The sequence below is a fragment of the Arvicola amphibius genome, chromosome 9 (genome assembly GCF_903992535.2).
Source record: "Arvicola amphibius chromosome 9, mArvAmp1.2, whole genome shotgun sequence".
Classification (NCBI taxonomy): Eukaryota; Metazoa; Chordata; class Mammalia; order Rodentia; family Cricetidae; genus Arvicola; species Arvicola amphibius.
In genome coordinates, this window is record NC_052055.2 from 87100197 (window position 1) to 87126564 (window position 26368).

The 26368-nt window shown below is 37.0% G+C and overlaps 1 protein-coding gene across 5 annotated transcripts in view; it reads right to left on the reverse strand.

Annotated features, from left to right (window-relative positions):
• Phf3 (PHD finger protein 3) overlaps positions 1-26368 on the reverse strand; it is a 74421-nt gene that overhangs the window by 39247 nt on the left and 8806 nt on the right. Inside the window, exons 1-3 of one of the 5 annotated variants that reach the window (XM_038342067.1) lie at positions 24178-24289; positions 4712-4904; positions 3712-3873 (exon numbers count right to left, since the gene is read on the reverse strand). In XM_038342067.1, the coding sequence (XP_038197995.1) occupies positions 3712-3853 (142 nt within the window). In that variant the 5' untranslated portion in view covers positions 3854-3873; positions 4712-4904; positions 24178-24289. Of the gene's footprint in view, positions 1-3711; positions 3874-4711; positions 4905-24177; positions 24447-26368 lie in introns of those variants that run through there. The other 4 variants (XM_038342065.1, XM_038342066.1, XM_038342068.1 and 1 more) reach the window with 4 other exon arrangements.

The following is a 26368-nucleotide window of genomic DNA, read 5'->3' on the forward strand; positions in this document are numbered from 1 at the left end:
ACTATTATATATATATATATATTATACACACACACACACAAACACACACGTATCTCAAGGAAATTGTAACAACAACCTTTATTCCCTTAGCTACAATAAAGAATCTTTTTGAAAAGATATGAAGCCACAGAAAATGAAGAACAAGAAGAAACAATGACAAATCTTATAATTCAAACAAGAGACAATTAAGACATAATATCCTTAACCTGGGCTCATAGGCACTCAAGAGACTGAATCAACAATCAAGGAGCCTGTATGGGACTGACCTAGGCCCTTTACATATATGTGACAATTGTGCAGCTTGGTCTTCTTATGGAATTCCTAACAACAGGAGCAGGGCTCTCCCTAATGCTTTGGCTGGCTTTGGGGAGCCTATTCCTCATACTGGGTTGCCTTGCCCAGCCTCAGTACAAGGGAAGTGCTTAGTCTTACCACAACTTGATAGACCATAGGAGGCCTGCCCCTTCCTGAATAGAAGAGTGGATTGGGGGAGAGGGGTAAGCAGAGGGGAGGTAAAGAGAGGGAAGGGAAGGAGAGGAAAGAAGGGAAACTGTGGCCAGACTGTAAAATAAATTAAAAAAAGAAGAAAAGTAGTATCCTTGAAACAAACACTAATAAAAAAAAACTGGCAAGTTTAGCAAATTCACCAACATCATGCCCAAAACTGATGGCTTATTCCCCAGAGTAAGAAAAGGGTTTTTCTAGACTAGTAATGTCACAGTTAAGGAGTATAAATACGAGACACTGATGATAGTTGTGAGACAAAGAGAATTTACATATACTGAAAGTTTTGAGATAGTCCCATCAGCTGCCTTCACAGAGTACCAAAATATGCCAATATACCAGAGAAATAACCTGAATTCTGTTGAGAGGTTTCTCAAAGAACAAGTAACACTCAGTTCATAAATTCAGCCCACACACTTACAAGTTCCCAGTGTTTGTTCACTGAAGCAGGAGCAAGAGTAAAGGGTCAAACATCTTTAGAATTATGGGATTGTACATTTATTGCTCCTCTGTTCCAGCATTCCCAATCTCCGTCCACACCCCTTTGAAACACCGACTTCTGACTTAGTGACCCTCACCACTTTCCCTCACTGTGTCGCTGTGATAGCAGGCACTTGTTCTACTTCTGAAACAAATACAACGACAAAATGACTTCTGTCCTTTCAGCTAGCAATCCTACTCACTAGCCCAAGAAGCCAGTGATGAACCCTGTGATGTACAAAATCTCTGTATATTTGAAGTTTGCTTAGTTCTTTGACTTCTTGCAATTCCTAAATAAAACAGATTTACAAAATGAGGGAAGGAAGGTTTCTAAATGAAAAAGACTAAAACTCCTTTTCTCTTTTAAAGCAAAATGGAGAAAACAAACTATTAAAGGAAATGAGACACTTTAAAACATTTTGATTATCTTCCTAAAGATAAAAGGTATCAGCACTTAAAGACAAAAGCTATTAATATACACTAAAAAAAGAAGAATGCATCCCTACCATCAGAGCCATTCCCCAAACAAAACAAAGACATATTTGAGCATGAGGACAGAAAAGTCAGAGGAAAATAAAACAATTTCAAAAGATTAAGTAAAAAAGTAAGATAGGAAAATGTAAGGAAAGAAAATGAAAGGCCAGCATCTTTTATCAGATATACATTCCAGAAAGCAAGAGTTGACAAATGAAAATAAGTAAAGGTAATTTAGAAAAACTCCCAGGAGTGAACAATAGTTTCCAGACTCTGAAGCTAATCAGTGTTAGGTAACTTTAATAAATAGAACATACCAAACACCAAGATTTCATGTTATGAAAATTTTTTTAAATATAGTGGAAGAGATTCTACAAACTTCCCACATATAGCAATGCAACACACACACCAAAACACAAACAAACAAAACAGAGGAAAACATCTTAATAAGTAAGTGAATGAAATCACTTTCAAATCACTTCCTTTGGTAATTTGTCCTTGCTAACATAAATTATTCCCCACCGATGCCCATGAAAGCAACCCGAATTAAATGCTGTGGATACACAAATAGAGACATTAAAGTAGGGAAAAGACTAGGCAAGAGGACAAGAAGTATTTCCAGCAGCAGTAGAAGGGATGATGATGATGATGATGATGATAGTGGGGGAGAGGTGACATATATATATCTATATATATATGCATTTATGAAATTGTGAAAATATATTTTTAAGTATACATACATAGTTTAAATAAAGAAACTCCCAGAAACAAAGACAATCTAACAAAACCCCTAACACAAGGTCTGAGAATCCCTTTTTTGAGTTGTTAGGGTTGTCTGGGAGACTCCCAGAACATTATAGGCTACTGTTACTACCTTGGGTAGGTCCCTATTGCTGAAGGTGTACCATGCACTTGAGACACAGGGTCCAGAGGCCCCTGAGCTAGAACTGGCCTGAAAGCCTCCTCCCTGAGGACCAGCTTTCATGATAGCAGATGGTGCTGTGCAAGCTTCTGAAGGAGGGAACAAGGAACCAATAGTACTACCCGGTTATGACAGCTATGAGCCACATCAATGACTAGCACAGCACATAACCTTAAGGATGCAGTACTGGCACACACAACTTGGCAGTAACAAACAGCTCTCTATTGGACTTTAACAAGAAGGTAATTATGTCTGGTACTAAAAACCTAGCCAAATACTCAGGGCTAGTTAGTAAAGCCAAGGATCTTGCAGTAGAACCTACAACCACCACTTTACAAAAAAACAGCATCATCCCTAATTACATTCTAAGTATGTGACTTTATATCCACAGATAAGTGTGGCACTCATGCCTCAAGTAACCTTCTCTTTGTAACAGATGAGGACCACTATAGAACACTACAACCAAAAAAAATACAGTTGTGGAACCCAGTCCCAATGGTTACACTTACAAAAGAACTGCAGAACTTAAGGCTCAGGTATCATTGCAGAAGAGGGGGAGGAAAAACTCTTAAGAGCCCAAAGATCTGGGAGTTTGTTCTAAGATTGCAATCCTAGTAATATCAGAAGCTACACCCATAAAATCTCATGAATATGACTGACTAAAAATGAGCTGAACAAGGGCAGCAGCAACAGACATGCTATTATAGACGGGGCAAGTGCAAGAGGCCTCAACCTCAACAAATAACAATGAACAACTGAAAATGATGAAAATGAGAGAAATAGTCTTCCCCAGGGAAGAGCTCAACAATTGCTTATCCAATACCAAATGGTCAGCTCTGAAATATTATACAGACTGAGCATGAGGTATTTGTATATTTAGGAACACACACACACACATATACATCAATCAATGAAAAAGATGCCATGAATTTGAAAGAGATCAAGGAGGGCTATATGGGAGTATGAATAGAGGAATGGGAAGGGAGAAATGATGTAATTTAACTATTAAAATCTCAAAAAAACAATAATTTAAAAACACACCAGAAAATACATTTTGAAAAACAATCTTTCAAGCCAGACATGACTAGAATACTCCTGTAATTTTAGTCCTTGGAAAATGGAGTTAACAAGATAGGAAGTTGAGAGCGAGCCTTAGCTTCACAGGATGTCTGATGTCAGCCTGGGCTGTAAAAGACCATATTGATCAGCTGATTGGTAGGTAGATAGGTAGGTGGATGGATAAATAAATAGATAATCTGCTTAGCAAGTGTATGACCTAACACATGTTTTATGCATCTGACTTTCTAGCTTAACCTCTTGGGGAGAATTACCTTGTGCCATTAAACGAGGTGATTTTCTTGGTGATCTCACTGAATTGTCTTCTACTCTGTCCCTCAAATTCCTGTTAGGTAAAATCAATTCTTCTTCATCAATGGTATCATTACCACTTTCTTTAACAACTCCTTCATCCATAATATCGTCAAGACCAACAACTAGAAAGAGACAAAAACAAAAATTAATTTTAAAAATATTGGGTGTGTTATAAATTTAAAAGCAGTACATTGGGGAAAACTGAAGTATTTTAATGTGATACTGTATAGTCATAGAAATCTAAGTCTATTAATAATCTACTTGATACTGTTACTAGCAAGCACCCACATCAATTCCATTTGACAAATGTCAACCTGTGAGGTAATTACTCAGAGAATTAGCAATAACCTTTTCCAATTTGAGATCAACTACTGCTCTATTATTATCTGCTTGCCCCTTGAGACTATCATAGGCAACTATACCTGGAATACTCAATTATCTTAATTCTACTGAGGTAGTAAAAAAGTGTTCTATCTTGAGACGCTATGATGCATAAGTGAGAATGATACAGGTAACTTATAGATGGTTAAGTAATAATGAAGGAAGAGCAGACAGAAAAAGAAAATGAAAGCTGTACTTCTTCCCCCAATGGAGAAAAAAAGCAGTGGGTATTTGTAGTTCAACAATTAACTTTCTTTCCCTTAACCAGTAAGACAAAGTCATTCACTCAGGAGAGAATGGAAAAGGTCTGGGGACACTAAAGAAAATATTAACAATATTCACATTGTTACTAAGTTTATTTCTGTACAGAACAAATGTCACCTTAACAAGTCAATGTGTATAAATAATCTTAAAACCACACTTGCTGAAATCTTGTACGAAGAATGTTACTATTTTCATTAAATGGCTTGGATATAAATTTCTGGCAAAACACGCACATGAAATGTGATTACGGCATTTAACCTGTCTACTAGTTTCCTCTATCTCTGAAAGGAGAGTAACAGTACCTGTCCTACCTACCTCACAGGGTTGTTGTGAGGATCAAGTGGGATGATGTATGCAAACTCACTCTGTAAACTTTAGACTATACAAATGTTAGTTATTATCTTCATCCTAGGGGTTAGAAGGAACCTCAAGAGGTTATCTAGTCCTCATCTTTGTATCCAAGTAGAAGAACTTCATTTAAAAGAGCTCAACAAGATAGTGGTCTATCCTAAAATTTAAAGAGAACAAAATTCTTAATAAATATATTTTCAAATAACACAATCTTTTTGAAGAGCAATTCAGCAATGAATAGATTCACAAAACTGCTTCAACCCTTTCCCCAAAAAACACAAAAAAAGAGGAAAAGAATGAATTGAGAAGAAAACGTTGGCCAGAAAACATCTAATCTTTGTTCAAGAAGTCATATAGACGAAATGCATAACCATACACATTTAGACAGGGAAAAAAGACTGGCAAGATACAGATGAAAATATAACAATGGTAGTATTAATTCTTCTCTATAAAAGGTAAGGCTTTACCTTTAATCTAATCTAACTATCTTAATACAAAGCATGCATTACAGAATGTAACACAGACTGCTAGCATCAATTACCTGTAACAGTTAAGGTGGATAAGGAATAATTGATAGTCTAGTTTCTTAATCTTTCCTATACTTTCTGTCAGCAAATGTCTACAGTAAGCACATGCTTTATACTGCAATCGGGAGAAACAAAAGGGAGGGAAACAATCTGGAAAAGTAAAACTGTCCAAGAGAATAGAAAAGGCTAATAATGGTTGGGGAGATTTAGTAACTCAAATCCACAGGCTAATTATTGAGTTTTACATATTGTGAGTATGTATGTAAATACCATAGCACAAATGTGTGTGGGTCAGAAGACAACTTACAGCAATCCATTCTCTCAACCCACAATTTAAGTGCCTGGGATTTTAAACTGAGGTCTTCGGGCTTGGCAGCAAGAACCCTTATTTGCCATTTCTCACTGGCCTTAATCTGCAGTTTTTTCAGACAGGGTGCTTATAATCCTTTTGAAGAGCCATTAACAGTACCTCCCTTGCTACACGTGTCTCCTTACCCACTTACTATACTAATAAAAATGTTTATTTGACTCAGCAAGTCTTTGAGCTAGAGGTAAATGTGATGATGAAACTGAAAGGGGATACATAGGTAAGAATATTTATCAGCATTACTTATATCCCTATTTATATTTAGGAACATAATAGTAAGAAAAAATCTAATTTACTACGAAGAAGTTAATTTAATGTATGTTATGTACAATTTGATAAAGCCAAACTGGCCATGTTCATACATATCTCACTGAGAGAGACTCCTGTCTCAAAAACAAGATTAATGGCTCCTGAAGGATAACAATGAGGGTGATCTTGGGCCTCTACACACATAAACAAGCATACTGGAGAGCTGAATCACAAAGGTTTTTAATTTTTTTAAATTAGGGAATCAAGTGACATACCACGAGGTAAGTATAAATAGAAGAACTTGTTTAAAATGTGAAGCATAAAAACAAATAAATAATCTGGAAAAATAAAAATATTTGAGTGAGACATATGAACCAGACAAGTGAAAAAATATTCCAGAAAAGCAGGTCAATTAAGTTAAATGTCATTGACAGATGAAAGAAAAGATAAATGATAGCTACTAGTGTGACCTTAAGGAGTGGTAATAGTGATCTAGACTCAAAGGAGAAATATTTTGATAAAGGGACAGAAAAGTGAAATGTAGATGTTGAAACAAAATAATTTCAAAATAACATGTATTGACAATGAAATTCAATAGTAAAGGCCCCACACTTCAATTCTTCCAAGTATAGAAAGGGAAAAGAAAAGACAGGTATATTCTACATCATATAACTGCAAACCATATTTATGGAAAACATGGAAAAATCTAATTTCAAAATACCATCTTAAAACCAATTTCATGAAATGAGTATCTAAATACAGAACATCACAAGAAAAGCTAACAATGAACCAAAGGGCATTTTTTTAGCCTACTAAACAACATTATGAAACTGAGGAATATACAAAAATACACATTGAAGTTTTTTATTTCAGTTTGTACCTGCCCTATGCTTCTAAAAGCATGTGCGCAAGAGACACAAGTATTCACGGGTCAATTCTAGAATGCCTAATGATGGGATAAACACTCTTAATTGGCAGTCTTTGGGAGAGGGATGTAGGGAATACTTAAGGGCTCCTTCATTTTATTTTTATTATTCAGGCTTTTCTTTTCTGCTAAGATAGATCATGTGGAGATCAATGTCCTAATTCATTTGAACAGCCTCCCTGTTATAATGCTAACCCACAAGTAAAAAGTTGTAAATTATTATAAAAGTGTAAGAACTCTAGGCATGACAAAATTATTAATTTACAGTAAGTTACCTTAAATGAATGAGTTAACCAACCACCTCTTTCCATATGCTTTTGTTACAATGTACTTTACTTTGCCATAATCTTCAAAAAGCTGGCCACTACATGTCTCCCTGAATACGGCTACTATTTGTTGTTTCTTGTTTTGGTATGTTTATGAACACCTGTGCACAGAGGCCAGAGAAAAAGGTCAACCGTTTTATCTTCCTTTTGCTTTTTTACATTATTACGGAGACAGTGTTTCTCACTGAAGCCGGAGATAGCCAAAACAACCAGTTTCTCTACAATGGCAGGACTGCAAGCCCTGGGGATCCTTTTTTTCTCTGTCTTCTCAAAACTTGGGTTATTGGTGCACATCACTGCAGCCAGCTTTTTAAAAAGCTTGTCCTATCTATCTACCTACCTACCTATCATCTATTGATCTATCTATCATTCATCCATCTACTTATCATCCATCTATCATTTACTTCTACCTACCTACCTACCTACCTACCTACCTACCTACCTACCTACCTACCTACCTGTTTGTGTACTAGAGGTGATGACCATGTGTACTGCCTGGCCCACATATGGAGATCTAAAGACAATTTGCAGTGACCTGATCTCTTCCTAATAATGTGGCTTTCAGGGATCAAACACAAGCAGTCAGCATTGGTATCAAGCATCTTTAAGCACTGAGCTACCTCACCAGACCAAACCCAGCTTTTTATGTAAATTCTGTGGATCTGTGGTGGTTTGAATGAGAAAGATTCCCACAGGCTCCTGTACTTGAGGATTTGGTTCCCAGATGGTGCGACTTGGATGTGTTTTGGAGGAGTGGCCTGCTGATGGAAGTATGTCACTCAAAGCAGGTTTTGTGGCTGTTTAGACTCTGGCCACGTCCAGCTTGCTCTGCTTTGTGTTTACATTTGAAGGTTGAAATCTCAACTTCTGTGCCTGCTGCTATGCTTGCCATTACCCTAACATGATCTATCCTAATTCCCCTGGAACAGTAAGCCCAAATAATCTCTTCCTTCTCTAAGTTGCTTAGGTCATGGTGTTTTACCAGGGACAGAAAAATAACAGGATCAAAAATAATGAAACAGTCAGGTTTTCATGCTTGCAGGGCACACTACCAAATGACACAATTCCACAGCCTCCAAATGTTCTTTTTAATAGAACACACTCAAATAATCTGTCTTTCGCTATGTAAGAAAAAACGACTTTTGCAAGTAGACTAGGGGACAAGAGAACAGGAGAGATCAAGTAGAGAGGGAGAAACAACTGGAATGGAGTAGGCATTTTGGGGATGAGGTCGAAACCTAGTACAAGGGAAACTCCATGAAATCTACAAAAGTTAACCCTAGCAAAGACTCCTTGTAATGAAGGACACAGAGCCGAAGCAGCCATCTAAGGTAATCAGGCAAGGCATCAAGTGGAGAGATAGGAAGACCAAATTAGCCACAAAAACCTTTGACTTAGTTTGTCCTGCCTGCAGTGTCCTGGGATCGTAGCCTAGCAGAATCGTTATCAGAGACCAGAGAAACTTCATCTCCAACTTATGGGAGCAGACACAGAGTCCCATAGTCAAATATTAGGCAGAGTCCTACAGAGAAGGAAGAGGAAGGATCGGAGGAACCAGAGGGGTGAGAGAGCACCATAAAAACATGGTCCACAGATCAACTAACTGACTGGGAACCATAGGGACTTGCAAAGATCAGGGAGCCCATTGGGTTCTGACCTAGGTCCTCTACATATATGTCTGTTATTGCTGAGTAATTTGGAGTTCTTATGGGATTCCGAACAGTGGAAGCTAGGGCTGTTTCTGATTCTTCCACCTACTGTTTGCTTCCGATTGGGTTGCCTCATCCAAACATGATATTACGGGGTAGTTTGATATTATTATAGCTTGTTATGCTGTTTGGTTGATGTCCCTACGAGGCCTGCTCTTTTCTGAGGGAACTGCAGTCATGATGTAACATATGAATGAATGAAAAAGAGGAACGGAGGGAAGGAAGGAGGGAGGGCTGTGGGAGGAAGGAAGCAAGCAAGCAAGGCAGGAAAAACTATATTATCTTACAATTATACTTAGAAGCTACATAAGGGCAGAACTTGTATCAACTATCACTGTACCCTCCAGCACTTTAAACAGTACAACACTTGACAGATATACAGCATTTTAAAAGTGAGCAAGTAGTACAGAATCAACTACTTATAAGTCAAAGTAAACCTTAATTCCTTACATAGACTTTCCAACCATGCAGTATACTGCTAATGCTTAGGATGTTCTTTAATAAGAATCAAGCTGCCATAAAATAGGAATAAGCTTTTAAATGTAAAGACTCAGCCTCTTATTGAAACATAAACTGTTTTTATTCATTGAATGTCTCCTTTCAATGAGTCAGTTCCCAATTAGACTCTTCTGTAACTGCTGTAGCTTGGATCGTAGTTGGTTCCCTACTGTCCATGTGTCAGACGCTTGGTCTCCAGGAGGCTCTAATGGAGGCTGGAGAAATTGAAGAAGTGGAGCCTGGTGGAAGGTCTTCAGGTAATTTTGAGGGTGTTCTTGAAAGGTGTTTGGGGATAAAGGTCCCTTCCTCAGCCCACTCCCTCCCAAACATAAACTAAGTTCTTTTGCTACAGCACACATTCTAAGGACGACATGCTGCTTCCCACATCTGAAAGTAAAGGTGTCAACTGACTGAACTGAAACCTACAAAACTGTTAGCCCAAATAAAACTTCCCTGTGCTATTTGGTTACCTAAGACATTTGCTATAGTGACAAAAACTGGACTAACATACACTTTAACATAAATGAAAGAAAACAGAGACAAACAAGAAAGGCTTCTTCAAATTTCTTAAGGAAATGTATTCTTCCCCTAGAAAGTAAAAGCTGAGCACTGAACACCACACCCAAGGAAGGAACTTTGGTGGTTGTACACATACAACTAAATAAAACAAACTTCATGAGAGTATTAATTTGTGCTTAAGCCTTCTGACAGAATATCAAAGTCTAAATAGTTGCAGAAGTATGCACTATTCAATCTTAAGGACTAATGGGCACAAAACATCAGATTCCAATTATCTACGACAAGAACTTACAACCTTCATGTTCATCTAGAGTTAGTCAGCTTAATCAATAGAAATAAAAGAACTCTACTAAATAAATCACAGAAGTGTTGGAAAGTCCTTTGCAGAATTCAGAGTTAGGATGCTAAAAGTTTAGAAACACAAATTAGAAGTCAACAGACACAAGAAAAAAAGCCACTCTCTCTCAATAAAAAGCAAACACAATTAGTATTTTTTAGAACGCATGTCTAGAAACTAAATCCTCTTTAAAACTACAAAGGGAAAGATTAAAGACAGGAGTTTTGAGAGAAAAATCAACTCTGCATTAAAGATGGAGCATATAAGAAACATTTTAGAAAGTGGAAAACAAGAAAATCCTGATAACTGTGATCAATATTCTTATAAATGTACATGGGTATGGGCCATGGTTTCATGAGTAAAGGTAAACTATTCAATGTATTTAGTTGTGAGCAACTAGACAAACACATCTTGTACCATCTATTACACAGGTCTGAAAGTCAGTACTTTCTGATAACTTTAGTACTTTTTGATGTTTTGTGTGCACCACAATAACAATCCTTTATCTAGTTATTTTCAATAAAGACGCTCAATTCTACAGTCTTGAATGCACACAACTTAACTTTTATTCCCCATAGTTCTATGAATCTCTGTCTCCTGGCGCTGAACTAGATAAATGGATGGTGTATAAGAAATGCTTGAGGTTCTAAACTAATAAAAAGATGAGAAATTCAAGAATTATTCTCTTCCCCAAGTATATTTGTCTAGAGACCAACTGAAGGACCAGAAGCCTTACCTACTAAACCTGTAGTTGACAATCTAATAAAGAATAATGTGAAGGCACTGAGGGTAGAGAGCTTGGTGGTAGAGCACTTGTTTGACATGTCTAAGGATCTGGGCTCTATCCTCAGTACCACTATGAGGGGAGCCACAGCAGTAACTAATAACTGTATTTTCTAAAACAACTTAACAGTTAAAAGCAAAATTTTCAATATACTGCTTCATAAAGGAATGAGGAGCTATTAGTTATAACAGGTTTTAAGCTTCCAATTTTATTTATATGGAATAATTATTTTCTAAACTGTCGCAAGAGCATTTCCTTAGCAAAGCCAATGAACACTATCATTCACTATTCCAGGTTTCATTTGACAATTTCCCTGTCACCACTGTGCATCAAATTTGTTTTCAATATTGAGTCTAATGCTAAAAAATATTTTTGACCAAACCTTATCAACAAGTTCATTTTCAAGCTACCCTGTTTTTATGTATTTAACTTTACTTTTGGGAAACTGCGTATCAGGAAATCTTTCATACTGAAATTGACAGTAACCACACATGGGAAAAAAAAGGCTGCAGTCAAAGTGAGCACAAAATCCTCAAATTTTAAAATAATCAAAAAAAAAAAACCTCAAAAGGCACTTTTAAAACAGTGCCTCTACAACAGTCACACACACAACTAGACATTCATCTAAAGCCAGTATTAGACATTTATCTCACTGACTATATGTGAGGTCATCTGTATATAAAAGAAAAAAACCTTAGAATATCAAAACCAAGTATAGTGATGTATGCCTATATAACAAGCACTCAAGTGAAGCAAAGGATCACATGTCCATGCTGAAGGACATTTTAACAGTATTTTAGATCCAGAGTCCTTGTGACAAAAGGGATAATAGTAGCACCCTCCCCATGGTGTCAGATATAACTATCTCACCAGTATAAACTCTCAAACTGCTAATTAAATGCTAGTTTTGTTCCTTGCAGCAGTCTCAATAGGAATTGTATTATTACACCTTGTAGGTGATGAGCAAAATTTTAATTTCACTAAAGAATGCCAGCAAATAAACAAATTAAAATAACCAATGGTTACAATTGATGCCAACAAAGCACTGCCAAAGAATGAAACGCACTAAAGGAAAAAACCTAATGAGAAACAGAGTATTCATGTTGGCAAATTACGGTTCTATGATGGCATGTCATCTTAAGTCCTAAGAAGAGGTCTCTTATTACCTTAACCTCGTAATCAAACTTAACATAGAGTTCCACAATCAAGCACAGTAAGATTTCTGACATTATATATTAACTACAAAGCCTTACACATGAAGAAGTCTTTTAAATATGTTTATCCTTAACTCTAATCAAGCTTTTAATTCTCACTTCCAACTTGGAGGAAATAAAGAACAGAACAAGACAGGTGACCTAATCACCATACACAAACATACGTGTGTGTGTGTATGTGTGTGTGTGTATAAACTGTTTTAAAAGTCTGTGTCAAGTATTTAGCAAAATTTAGGGGGATAATATATGAAGTCAGTATATACTGAAATCATACTGTAATATCAATTTTATAGAATCCCTTATATAGCACTTTTTAAAAGATGTGTTTTATTTTTAATTCTGTGTACAATCGTGTGTTTGTTCATGTAAGTGTAGTGTCCTGAGAGGCAGTGTATCTTCAGATGCCCTGGAGCTGAAGTTGCAGGCAGTTATGAGCTGCTGCCTGACATGGGTCCTTGTTGGAGAATATAAGTTTAAGGTGTGTTACTTTTGTTTATGCTGTGGAACATTTGCTTAATGATGTAAAGATGCGTTGCTTTTGTTGATGCGGCATTTGTTTAACTCTGTGAAGCTGTGATTCTTTGTTTAAAACACCTGATGGTAAAATAATGCGTTGAACAGCCAACAGCAAGGCAGGAGCAAGGAAAGGTGGGCCAGGCAAGCAGAGAGTATAAATAAAAGGTGAAATGAGGAAGAAGAGAACAAGATGGAGCAAGGAGAGGACATCAGGGGCCAATCACCCAGCCAGAAACAAAGAGTGAAAGATATAATTAGAAAGAAAAGGAAATAGCCCACAGGCAAAAGGTAGTTGGGACAATTTAAATTACGAAAAGCTGGCAAGAAATAAGCAAAGCCGGCAAGAAATAAGCCAATACCGGGCATTCATAACTAAAAATAAGCCTCTGTGTGTGATTTATTTAGGAGCTGGGTAGTGAGCCCCCAAAAAGTCAAGCGTAAAACACGGCACAACAGGCCCTCTAAGAGCAAGTGCTCTCTACTCCCCACACAGCCGCTTTAAAAGTAAACACAAGAAACTACTTTTGTTCCCAGAAAGTATCTATAAATAGATAATCAATGACCTAGAAGAAAAACTTGTACTCACCTAAAATATAAAACAAATTAGCTTTCCCAATATTCAATCAAGCTAACACTAGCACAACACTTCCTAATGAGAGACACTAAGGATCAGAACCTCCTAGAAGAAACTGACACATACACCTGCCTTCAGTGTTCTGCATTACAGCATTGTTAATACACAGTTCTCTATATTTTAAAACTTTATGAACAGTAGACTGTTTATAGTAGTAGAAAGGGAAATGACTATTAAGATATACCACATCAAGTGTCTGTATCAATTCACAGCAAAGGCTTTAAAACAGTTATTATACTTAAAGATGAGTTCAATATTTTTGTTTTACAAAGCAAGCTAAGTGTTTTTAAATGAGACAGTGTTGTAGGGAGGCCGCTTATTTGTTCCCAGCTGCCCAACTCGAAATAACCACACAGAAACTATATTATTTGCAAGACAGGTACTACAAACATAATGGCCTCTTCTGTAATGAAAAAAATCTAAGCGGTAAGTGATAAAAAAAAAAAAAAAAAAAAAAAAAAACACCCTTAGTCTGTCCCTTCCAAAAAAGCAACATTTTAGTAATGTGTAGCAAAAGGGGTATGACAGTGAATCCCTATACTCTCAGCAACTTGGGAGGTAAAGGCAGAAAAATCAGGAATTCAAGATCACTAGGCTACCTAATGAATTCAAGGCTGTCCTGATTTACATGAAACCCTGAGTCAAAAAAAAAAAAATGAAGTTAGAGTAACTAAGGAAGTCACTTGACATGGACCTCTGTGCCCACCCATCACCACACATACACACACACACCTCCCACACTAACACACCCACAAGAATGAAGCCTCAAATAAGCAAGCAGTACTGTGGACACCCATCTTCTTCAGGGCTAAACACTACAATAACCTGCTTTCTCCCCTTATGATAAAAAAATGATGCTGGATGCTTACAATCCATTAAGGAAGTGAAAAATAAACAGAAAAGGTATAAAGTCTTAGATAAGTAAAGCAGGGTCAGCTCAGAAAATAAGCCAAGCATTCTAAATACCCTGGGTGACACAGAGTGGGAAGAGGTATCAGTACATAGAGCACTAGTGAATGGCAGGCAAGCTTGAAGCTACTAGTGACTGCTCAGGATCACTCAGCTAATCTTTTTTGTATCTGGGTACATGTCACTCATAGAGACTGCATTACCCAATCCACCTTACTACAGATGCTGAGTACTATCTAGGCTGTGACCTACAAGGTTCACAATGTCAAATGCAGTTGTTTTCACACTAGGGTGAACCTAGCCCTACCTAAAACTGCAGTCAAATATTCTGAGACCATATAACCCAGTAAGTCAGAACCTAGGAAAAAGCAAAGGCTGGAAAACAGTGTTTCTGGAGTTAGCAGGAAGGCAGAGAATGTCTAGTGAAGTGAAGTGAAGCTTCACTTCTAGCTTGTGAAGTGGATGGAAATCAGGTTATCAGTGAGACTTTTCTTCTTTAAAAATAGGACCTGCCCCTACTAAGACATTACAAAACCCAAGTAGGTACACATCAAGAAGAAAGAAAATGAGCCAAGACAAGGCCCTGAACCAAGAATCTCCCTCCAGGCCGCTGAGATGCCAGTCCCCACCTCAATCTTTAGTCAGAACTCTTTCCTGTTCAGTGTCCTTAAAAGGCAACACGGGAAAGCCCTTAAAGGTTATTATTATTCACTGTCCTTCCTAACATATCTTGGTTTATAGACCAAGATAAATTCAAGCTCGGAAAAACATCTCATGAATCCTTTACATAAAAAAAGAAAACAAGGGCAGGAGAAACATCTCAGCAGATAAAAACATTTAACACACAAGCCTAACAACTGGAGTTCAATGCCCAGAACTCACATAAAGGCTGAACGAGAGAACTGACTCACAAATCTTCAACCATGACCTGTGCACCATGGTACACACGTTCACATCATACAAACACACCCACAATGATAAAAATAAAATAAGAAAATCATAGACTGCCCACCGTTCTGCCTAAGAATGCCTATTACCCACATACATGAACACGGGTTCCAAATTCTCTTACTGTTCTTTCTGGGGGAGTAGTTCTATTTGGAGGAGGTGAGTTCTTTTTTTGTTGGGGGCGGGGGGTCAAAACAGGGTTTCTCTGTAGTTTTGGAGCCTGTACTGGAACTAACTCTTACAAACCAGGCTGGCCTCAAACTCAGATATCTTCCTGCCTCTGCCTCCCAAGTGCTGGGATTGAAGACGTGTGCCACCACCATCTGGCTTTTGTTCTTTTTACCCAGGGTGACATATAACTTGCAACAATCCTCCTGCCTCAGTCATGAGTGCGCTAAGATAACAAGCACCAATTTCAGTGCCCATAAACATTTTTTTATCTTTATTACATTTATCTCATGTGTGTGTGTGGGGGGGGTGCAAGTAAAGGTCAAAGGAAAACTTCCACGTTTTTTTCTCTCCTACCACATGTGTTTGTTATGTGGATTAAACTCAGGTCATTAGGCTTGACCAGTGTACCTTTACCCATGAGCCATCTCACTGACCCCCCCAAAATTTTGTAAATTCCACATTAAAATGTATAAATATAAAATAAATATAAAATTATATAAAATCACCAAACAATTAAATTAGAACATTCTCTCAAAGTAGTATATGAAGATATAATAAACTTACTTAAATTTTCAGTTGAGAGTATGGGCTATAAAAATAAAATTTGGGGAGTTAGAGAGCTAGTTCAAGGGTTAAGGTCAGCACTGCTCTCCCAAGTTCAAACCCTATCAAGTGTCTCACAAACACTGGTAACTCAAGCCCCAGAAGGATCTAACAACTATGACTTCTGCAGGCAGCTGCACCAACAAGATACACAGGCACACAAATGGTAGTGCACACATGCGTGCACATGCACACACATGCACACAAGAAACATAGCAGAAAAAAGAATGAGACGAAAGCCAGGTGCTGTGGTGCACACCTGTGACCTAGTATCTGGAAGGCAGATGCAGGAGGGCTGTGGGACCAGCAAGCATTTTTCCTACTAAAAAGAGTAAGGCTATCAAAATATAGTCGTTTTACAAAAAACAATTTCAGAATATGTTAATAGTATCCTTTAAACTAGTATCAGCTGCTGTCCATTCAACACAAGAGGCACTTTTCACATTTTATTAATGGAGTAGGTATCTAATGTAGTTGTGCAACCACATGAAGAAAAATGTCTCATCCTAATTTCAAGAGTAGTTACAGGAAATTAGCTTTACCAGGAAAAGAGGGCCTACATCAATCAGCACTCAACAATCTCATCACCTTCGATATCCTCAGACTTTAACAAATGTCTATGTAAAGGATTTCACGATAGTTTTCCTCTAAGCCACATTTAATAATTATCATGATGCACTTACAGCTATGACTTCTGCAAGCAGATTACAAGTCTGTAGCAAAAACGTCAGAACTAGGAAAAGGTAATATTTGAGACAACTGGACAGCAAAGCACAGTAATCACACCAGAAACTTCAGCTGAGAAATTGTCTAAGAAGATTCTCCAACTAAACCAATGAAGATGAGATAGAGGGGAATCCACGGAGAAAAATCAAGACATAAAAGAATGGCAAAACCCAGCAGGTAGTGCTGTGGAGATAATGATAGCAGGATTCTGCAATGGTATCTTAACTGGAAAAAAAAATCAAGGATAATCATTCAACAAAAGATGATCAAACACAGGAATTCACTCTATAAGTTACCACTTTAAACTGGAGTTGTAAAATAAAATTTATGACAAAATTGCTTGTCTAATTCGAGTCCTCCCCCATGGAACCTCTCCCCCCACCCCACACACACACACAGCACATTACAGAGAATCCCAGATAGCTTCTTGGCCCTATCTTCTACAAAGAGAGCAGTGCAAACCTGTAAACAAACGTCCCTAACAACCCCCTTAAATTTTCACAATGTCATCCCCATGTACTTAACTGACAAAAGAAAACAAGAAAAACTTTGTTGCCTTGGCAACACTCAAACAGTATCATATAACTTATACCCAAGAAAAGTTATTTGAAAAATAACTTTAAGATCCATCTTGAGATTAGGCCATACTAGTTAGTCTTCGTTAGTCTCAGAGTACTGCCTATATGGGGATATATTGGGAAACATGTTTTAAAAAATCTGTGTTCAAAATATAATAAAGCCTATGTTCCCTGAAAGTACATTGTTAAAGACTGCCACTTATTAAACATTAAAAATAAAACTATGGACAGAAATTCTAGTTTAGTTTCTGAGATAATTTTCCCTGAGGCACCAGGCTCTGCTCTTTTACAGTGAAGGTTTCTACACTTCACTGGTTAGAAGCTGCAGAAGGCCAGATGCAGCACACCTGCTCACTGTCTGGCCTCCTGGTCCCCCACCCTCTTCTTTCTCTGCTTTATTTTTCCAAGTCAAGATTACTAAGTGCCTACTTCTTTACTGCATATATGAATAACAGAAATGTTAAGAAGTGTAAAGGGACTAGGATTTGATTGATTTATGGTTGCTGACAAGATACACAAGACTATCAGGACAAAAGAAAGTCTTCTTTGTAGCAGAGTAAGATCAAGGATCATGATGTTGTGAGCCAGTGTCTCTGACCTCTTCCAGTTTCACAGGAGTGACATACAAGTATGCCTGGCAAGATGCCTGCATGCTCAGTGAACTATAGTAAGAAACTGGAATAATCTATGTAGAGCAGTTATTGTTTTTGTAGTGAACACTCAACAAGTCTGCTCTTTGGGATAAAAGATGTGATAACGTACTTTTATTTCATCATTCAAGGTTATTTGCTGAAATCACAATTCTGAGAAATAATCCAAGATTTTCTGGCATAACAACACAGCTCAGGAACACTCAAGGCCACTGCTACACTCTCTTCCAACAAATGAATGCTAAATACATAACTAGTCTTACAAAATATACTAAGAATTCATCAAAAAACTGTTAATTTCTATATTAGATAGTAAACTCCATGATAACTGAGGCAAATTTTGTTTTATTCGCCTTCGTATATTTGTAGCCTAGTAAATGGCTAGTACAAAACACACATTCAGCAATGAATACAGCTCAAAATTATTTCATTTTAAACAAAAACACTGTGCTTAGCAGGCTATGGTAGGACTGTGACAGTTGCAGGGACAGTAAGGACAAGGCTAGGCAAACTCTACACAGCAAAATACTATTCTTAAAAAGATTTTAAGACTAGACGGGCAGGGGTAGCGTGTGTCTTTAATCCCAGCACTTGGGACACAGAGACAGGCGGCTCTCCATGAGTTTGAGGCCAGCCTGGTCTACAAGACCTAGTCCCAGGACAGCTAGGACTGTTACATAGAGAAACACACACGTGTATATATATACACGTATATATATACAGCTTTAAGTTATGTGTGCATATATAATATAAAATCTGTTATGCTACACACACACACACACACACACACACACAAGGGTAAGGTTTTTTCTTCTTATAGCTAACTGAATTCTACCTGAAATGATAGTTTGCCTGACAAAACCATTTAAGGCAGCTTGTCTCATACCTCTCTACCCACTGTACTTCCTAACTGCACATATTTAAGAGCATTGCTTTGCACAACCAACTGAATCACTAACCAGCTGTTTCATGTCACTCCTCTCCATTTCCCTTTCTAAATCCCAGTCTTTTTTTAATTAATTAACTTATTTATTAAAATTTTCCACCTCCTCCCATTTCTCTCCCCCTCGCTCTCCAGTCCTAAGAGAAGTCAGGGTGCCCTGCCCTGTGGGAGGTCTAAGGCCCTCCCCCCTCCATCCAGGTCTAGGAAGGTGTGCATCCAAACAGACTAGGCTCCCAAAAAGCCAGTACATGCAGTAGAATCAAAATCCAGTGCCGTTATCATTGGCTTCTCAGTCAGCCCCCATTGTCAGCCACATTCAGAGAGTCCGGTCTGATCACATGCTCGTTCAGTCCCAGTCCGGCTGGCCTTGGTGAGCTTCCATTAGAACAGGCACACTGTCTCAGTGGGTGGACGCGCCCCTCGTGGTCCTGACTTCCTTGCTCATGTTCTCCCTCCTTCTGCCCTTCATCTGGACCTTGGGAGCTCAGTTCAGTGCTCCAATGTGGGTCTCTGTCTCTATCTCCATACAGACACTAATCTCCCTTAAAGCCATAATCTTAAAAATAAATCTAGCCTCTTTATTCTTCTAAAATCAGAGTTTAAAACATCATCCTAACTGAAAATAAAACTAAATGAAATTCGAGGAAAAGCTTTAGAGCCCTGACTGAAAGAGTATTCAACTATATAAGCAGCAGAAAACTTAAGACATATTCCAATCTTGATACTGTGGCTTTTTTATTAATGAACTTGGGAAATTAACCATCTAGAAAATCTGTTGATAACTGTTGTGGTTTCCAAGAAATAATCCCTAGAGGCGCATGTGTTTAAACACTTAGTCAGCAGTTGGCAGCACTTTTTGAGCCTGGGAGACTGCAGAACTTTTAAGACTATAGCCTTGCTGGAGAAAGTTCATCACTGGGGTGAGCTATGAGGGTTTAAAATCTCAGCTCTGCTTCCTGTTCTCCTTCTCTGCTTCCTGTGTAGAGCTGACATATAATAAGCCACCTTCCTACGTTGGCCCTCAACTGGGCCACGCCTTCCCTACCATCACAGACACTGACAATCTAGATCTCTAAACCAAAATAAGTCTTTTCTTCCTCAAATTTTTCTTGGTCCTAATACTTAGCCACAGCAATGTAACTGCCAGTTACTATGTACAGTTACTATGTACAGCTCTTAAGATGTCCTGAAGATGTAATAAGGTCAGTTAACCACCTCTACACAGTATCTGGTGCATTAACAAGAAAGCATTAACCTTGGGGCTGGAGAGATAGCTCATAGGTTTAAGCATTGCCTGCTCTTCCAAAGGTTCTGAGTTCAATTCCTAGCAACCACATGGTGGCTCACAACCATCTGTAATGGGGTCTGGTGCCCTCTTCTGGCCTGCAGACATACATGCATACAGAATATCGAGAATACTGTGTATATATAATAAATAAATCAAATTCCTTCATAGACATCCTCTGTGAAAAAAGAACTAGGAGCTTTTTTCATAAACTACCTCTGCCTGCAAGCTCCTTCTGCAAACACTGCCCCAAAACTTTTAAGACTGAAATGACTTTCATGACAAAACAAATACAAAGTAGCAATTTGAAATAAGTTACATGTTTGCCAAGTTCGGTGTCTTGATGATTAATTTTACATCTAGGATATGATACCTAGATATTCAGTTAAACAATAAGGTATTATTTTTAAAGAAGATTAACGTTTAAACTTTTGAGTGAAACAGATTTCCCCCTCCACTTCATTACCTAACAAGGCCTATCTATACCCAAGCACTGACTTGTAAGGAAATAAAAAAATCTTTCCTTAACCTAAAACTGAAGGAGAGAAAACAGGACAGAAACTATTTAGTAGTAAATATTTCTCAATCTGCTATTTAGCATTTCCCCAAATAACTGCGGACTACCTGGCTAACAATTATTTCACAGTAAAACATCACTAAATATCCTACTTACCATCAACAGAGCTAAAACAAAATAATCCAACATTTGGGGAATATTCACACTACTACTGGAAAAGAAAAACAAATTCAGAGAAGAACTACTCTGTCCCTATGACAATAGAATGCCATTGTAAAATGGTATATACAGAATACATTAAGAGTTCTTAACAACTTCCACAATTAAATTTTCAGACAAGAAAAATATGACCGTGCAAATCAAAAAAGAAAAACTCTAAAACAAATTTCTAAAAGAGAAAAAACAGAAAAGATGTACAAAGTAAACAAAAATGATGCTGAATACAAAGGAATATGGTGACACGGAATAAAGTGCTGTGAAACTTGTCAACACAAGTCAGTCTTTAAAGGGACCATCATGCAGATGCAGTGCATACAAGTACTGAATTATCACACTAACCTATGAAGATGCATAATTATTAATAATTTTTAAAAGAAACAGGCAAAAACAGTACTGAAGTATACTACTGCTAAGAAACCTCACAATCGCTATGAATCACAACTCTCCTCTGCTCAGAAGGAAGCAGTGTGAGCAAAGGTTCTGAGGAGACTGGGTCGTATGGTTTCCTTAACTGAACTGCAACTCTTGACAATCCTCCTGCCTCACCCTCTTAAATACTGAGATTACAGGCATGAGGTTTCTATAAACAATGAAAATATAATACAAACCACCCAACTGTGTCACTAAAAAATGAAATCTGCAAACAGCTACAGAAACACCCCAGAGTTCTGTAGAGTGGAGCTAAGTTTACAGAACTCTAAAAAAAATCCAAAGTTATAAAATAACCACGGTATACAGTCTTCCTGAGAAATACAGACAGGAACATTTCTCTGTTTACCTCCAGTCAAAATCATGAGTAAAAACCTATGGAGCCAGGTACAAATGTCTGGCTAGAAACTACATCATGTTTACAACAAGAACAAAAAAACAAAGTAACTTATGAATAGCTGGAAAAATTACACTCCACAAAGTATACAATAAAGTTACAATAAAATTTCTTCTTTGAAGCTCTCTTAAATATAGTATTATTCCATAATTAAAAAATGTCTCCCATTTTGTAGTCATTAGAAAATAAGTGAGCTTTTGACCAATCCAACTATCTCAAAAGAAAAAAGAAGCATGAATCAAATCCCCTGACTGACTGGCAAATAATGAAATTTAAACAATCATTAACAGGAGCTTTAACATTACTGTAAGTGTCCCAAAGATTATTTTGCATGTCTTAAAAAGTGCATATACCAGACAAATATGGATACAATAATTTACTAAATACCTAAGATAATTACAGCCAACAAATTAATGAGAACATTTCTACTCAAAACAGAATCATTATAAATATTAATAAATAATTCTCAAAAGTATTTCAATAACGGAATTTTAAATATTTAACTAGAAATGTTAACCAAAACGGAAGTCTTTGTACATCAGTTAAAAACTTTTATATCAGCAGAAATTATCTTTTAAAAAGATTTTTTAAATATCCAGTAGAAATATTAGGATTACTAATGAACCAGAATTTTACAAGTAAAAACTGTCAAGCAAGATGCTAACCATGCTAATTCCAGAACTCCAAAGTATTATCAGTGGTGACTGATTTATTATCAGTAATTTCAACAAGTGTACAGGTATGAAATGTTTCTCCTGAATGTGCACTAAACCAGCCAATAGTGTGAGGACAAGTAAAGGCTACCAAAGCACTTCACAAAAAGATATATTCAACTACACACAAACACAGGCATAAATGTAAAAAAAAAATACCTTGCACAACACATACAGAAAACAATTTTAAAGTTTTCAAACATTTGGTAATACAAATAACAAAGTGACCTATGTGACACCACACAAAAGGAATCATTTCAGAGATACACTATTAACAGCAATTCAAACACTTCAGTAATAAGGAGTGATTGAAATCAGAGTCCTAGTGTTGAGGTCTTCAGGCAGTATGGTATGAGTCAACAGCAATCCAGACATTCCAAACCTTCAGTTACTATATAAATTTAAAATATTGGACAAAAAATATTAAAAATAAATAATAAATAATACTGAAAGGAGAAGAGAGATCTAAAGTCACTAGCAAACAAATCAGCATCACATAAGTCTGGGAAATACTCTGGGAAACAGGTGTTCCCCAGCCTTTTTCCTTGACTTTGAGACAGGGTCTTGATATGTTGCCCAGGTTGGCCATAAACTTAAAAAAAAAATCCTCCTCCATCAGTTTCCCAAGTGCTGGGATTATAAGCATGTACCATTATATAAGCCACTTCTCATCAAGAATACTTTAGCCTAACAGAAAGTTGTTCTCCTTACTACTCTTTCAGCTACTTCAACTACAAATACTGAAAAAGTGCTTTCCAACAGTTCCAGTCACATGAGTGATTTCAAAGGTCCAAATAGCCATTTGTTTATAAAAACAGGCTAGGCTTACATCTGACTAGTGGCAAGTTATTTGTATGGCATGTGCAAGGCCCCGAGTTCAATCTCAGCAAATAGATAGATGGACAAATAAATAAATGTCAACAAAGAAAGTAAGCCAGGAACAGAAATCCTCCACTCAGGCAAAAGGATTTCATGAGCCCAGGAGGTAGAGGCCAGCTTGAGGCATTTCTTAAGACCCACATTCATAAAATAACTGTAAAAAACTAGGCAAAATTAATTTTCATAATTTAACCAAATGTCTTCAAAATATTGCTTTAACACATAATCAAGAAGTTAATGAAATAGTTTGTAATCTTTCATATCAAATATCTAAAATTTAATGTACATTTTATAGCACATCTCAACAAAAACTAAGTTAGTTTGGGGTAATAATTATGCATGGCTAGTGGTTACTGTACAGGACAGCACAGACCTAGAGTTCTCTGTCTAGTTTTGAAACACATGTACAAAATGTATCTGTAATTCTAGCCAAGAAAACTATGTAAGCTGAAGGCTTATATCAAATCAGTCCTTGTCCCTGACTCTAGCAGGCCAAAGGTGACAGTGTGTCCCATCTGCCAGACAAACTCTATTTCTAGCATGAGTTCCAATTTTCACAAGTTATGAGGACGTAATTATTAACAGAAACCCCTTTAATCCTTATAAACATTCCATCTTATATGACAATTTACACGGTCACTTTACCTAGATCCATGATATCCTTGAAAACAACTCTATACACTGCATGGAAGAAAGCCTAGCTGAAACTCTCTAATTTTGATGCCTGGAAGAGACTCTACATGTAAAGAAAAGAACCCTAAATTCACTACGCTCATGTTTAAAAAAGAAAAGGAAAAAAGGATGCTGCTGAAAAGTCTTTATTTTAAATTGCAGACTTAAAAAAAAAGTAAGAATTACCTGTTGAACAAGGCATCTGGAAATTGGGATCATTGCTATCCAAAACAGGCAAACAGAACTGGTTACTTGCAGATCCTAGCATAGGATCCTTATCGCTGAGCATGTTCTTCAGCGAGTCCTCTAAGACATTTTGACTTGTACTAAAATCCTCACAGACTTCATTCTCCAGGTTGGATCCTAGAAATAGGGCATCATCTAAGTGTTCAGTAGGAATTAAATGATTAAATGTATCAACTATATCCATGAAGACTTCTGTGTGTCTTTCAACCCTATAGAAAGACAAAAAAAATACCATAAGAAATAAAGCTATCAATTGAAAATCACCTAATACCAAATTATTTTAATAATTTTGAATCTAAGAACACACTTCTGAATCTGTTTTCTTTTTTAAAAAAAAAAACCTTCACTATTTTTTAGAATAAACATTTGGAAATGTGGAACAAATCTTTATTGAATGACCTTTCTTCATGCATGTAGAATATTATTTTACCAGAAACCCTACCAAATGTTTACTCAATTCATTATTTTAGAAAAAATAATTATATAGCTCATTAATTTGACATATCTGAAAGAATTACATGGTTTAAACCATAAAACTGTATGTTTTTAACCATAACATTTTCATAAAAATAATCAAACAATGCTTTTACAGTAAGTCCACATAAAAGAGCTAAAATTCATTTATTTAAATTATGGTCCCATAACTACTAGAAACCACAGATAGCCTTGTTTTATTTACAAAGCATTTAAATTATTCACATATAACAAAGCGAAACAAGGTTTGTTTTTTTCCCTGTAGAATCAAAGAAACTATTAACTACACCCAACAAATGACAAGTCTGCACATGCATACAAAGTTGTGCACATATACACACATTCTCCGAGGGTCTTCTTTTAGGAGAAAACAAGATAAAGAACAAGAAAACAATCACATCACATATGTAGATTTATTTTAGTGAGTTATGTATGGTTTACACAGATGTTGAATTTGTCTACTTGAACTGTACACACCACTAGCATTAAGCAAAAGATATTTCATGCGTTCAAGATGCAGTAATTATCAAAGACTAAATTATTTTTATGAATGGTTTTAGGTAAAAAGTGAACTAGTTAAAAAAAAAGCACTGATTGCCTAGAATATCTTGTACTCTGTATTTTCAAAATTTTACAGTAACTTCAGATCTAACAAAACTTTCTTAACCAGGCTTAAGCTCTTTCTCCTTAAAAATGAGAAGGAAAGCTAGGTGTGGCGCTGCACACCTATAATCCCAGAATTCATGAGGATCAGGAGCTTGAGGCCAGTCTGGGCCACATGCTAAGATACTATCGTAAAAAAGGGAGGCAGTATGGAGTTCCCATATAAAACTACTGGATCTAAAATGTCCAGATATTATATGCAATACTTTGGTGAGCATTTTATCCAAATGTGTATAACTTAATCCTCGAGGATAAACAGGATCAGATAATATGCTTGCTTTACAAGGAAAATACATTTAAATAATTTAAAGGTCTTCCTCAAAGTTAACCAGTTCCATAGTCAATGCCTAATACCTATTCACCCTTAATACTGTGAGCTTAAGACCTGGAAAGACTTGGCTCACTGAAGGCTATTGAAAAACAATTTCCCAGCAAATTAGTGATTGCCAGGGGATAAAGACAAGGAAGATGACTCTGAAGAATAAAGGAAAACTATAAGGAATGGCGGGATGTCTTAATTATTAATTACTAATCTTAATTATTGCAATAGTTTCAGAAATATCCCATCACTCTTCAAATGGAAGATGACCATGAGTTCAAGGTCAGCCTTGGCTTACAGAAAGAGGAGCTTGAAGTCAGCCTGGGCCAATAAGACCCTGTCTCAACTTATTTTCCCTTGCCAAAAATGAGCAATTAAGAAGGAAGGAAGGAAGGAAGGAAGGAAGGAAGGAAGGAAGGAAGGAAGGAAGGAAGGAAGGGGAGAGGAAGGGAGAGAGGAAGAAAAGAAAGGAAATAAGGAAGAAAGGGGGAAAGGATGGGGAAGGGGGGAGTGGAGGGGAGAAAAGGGAAGGGAAGGGGAAAGGGAAGGGGAAGGAAGGGGGAAGGAACAGAAAGGAAAGGGGAAAAAGAGGAAATGAAAGGAAAGAGGAAAGAAAAAATAAGAAGAAAAAATAAGGAAGAAAGGAGGAAAGGACAGGGAGGGGGGGGAGGGGAG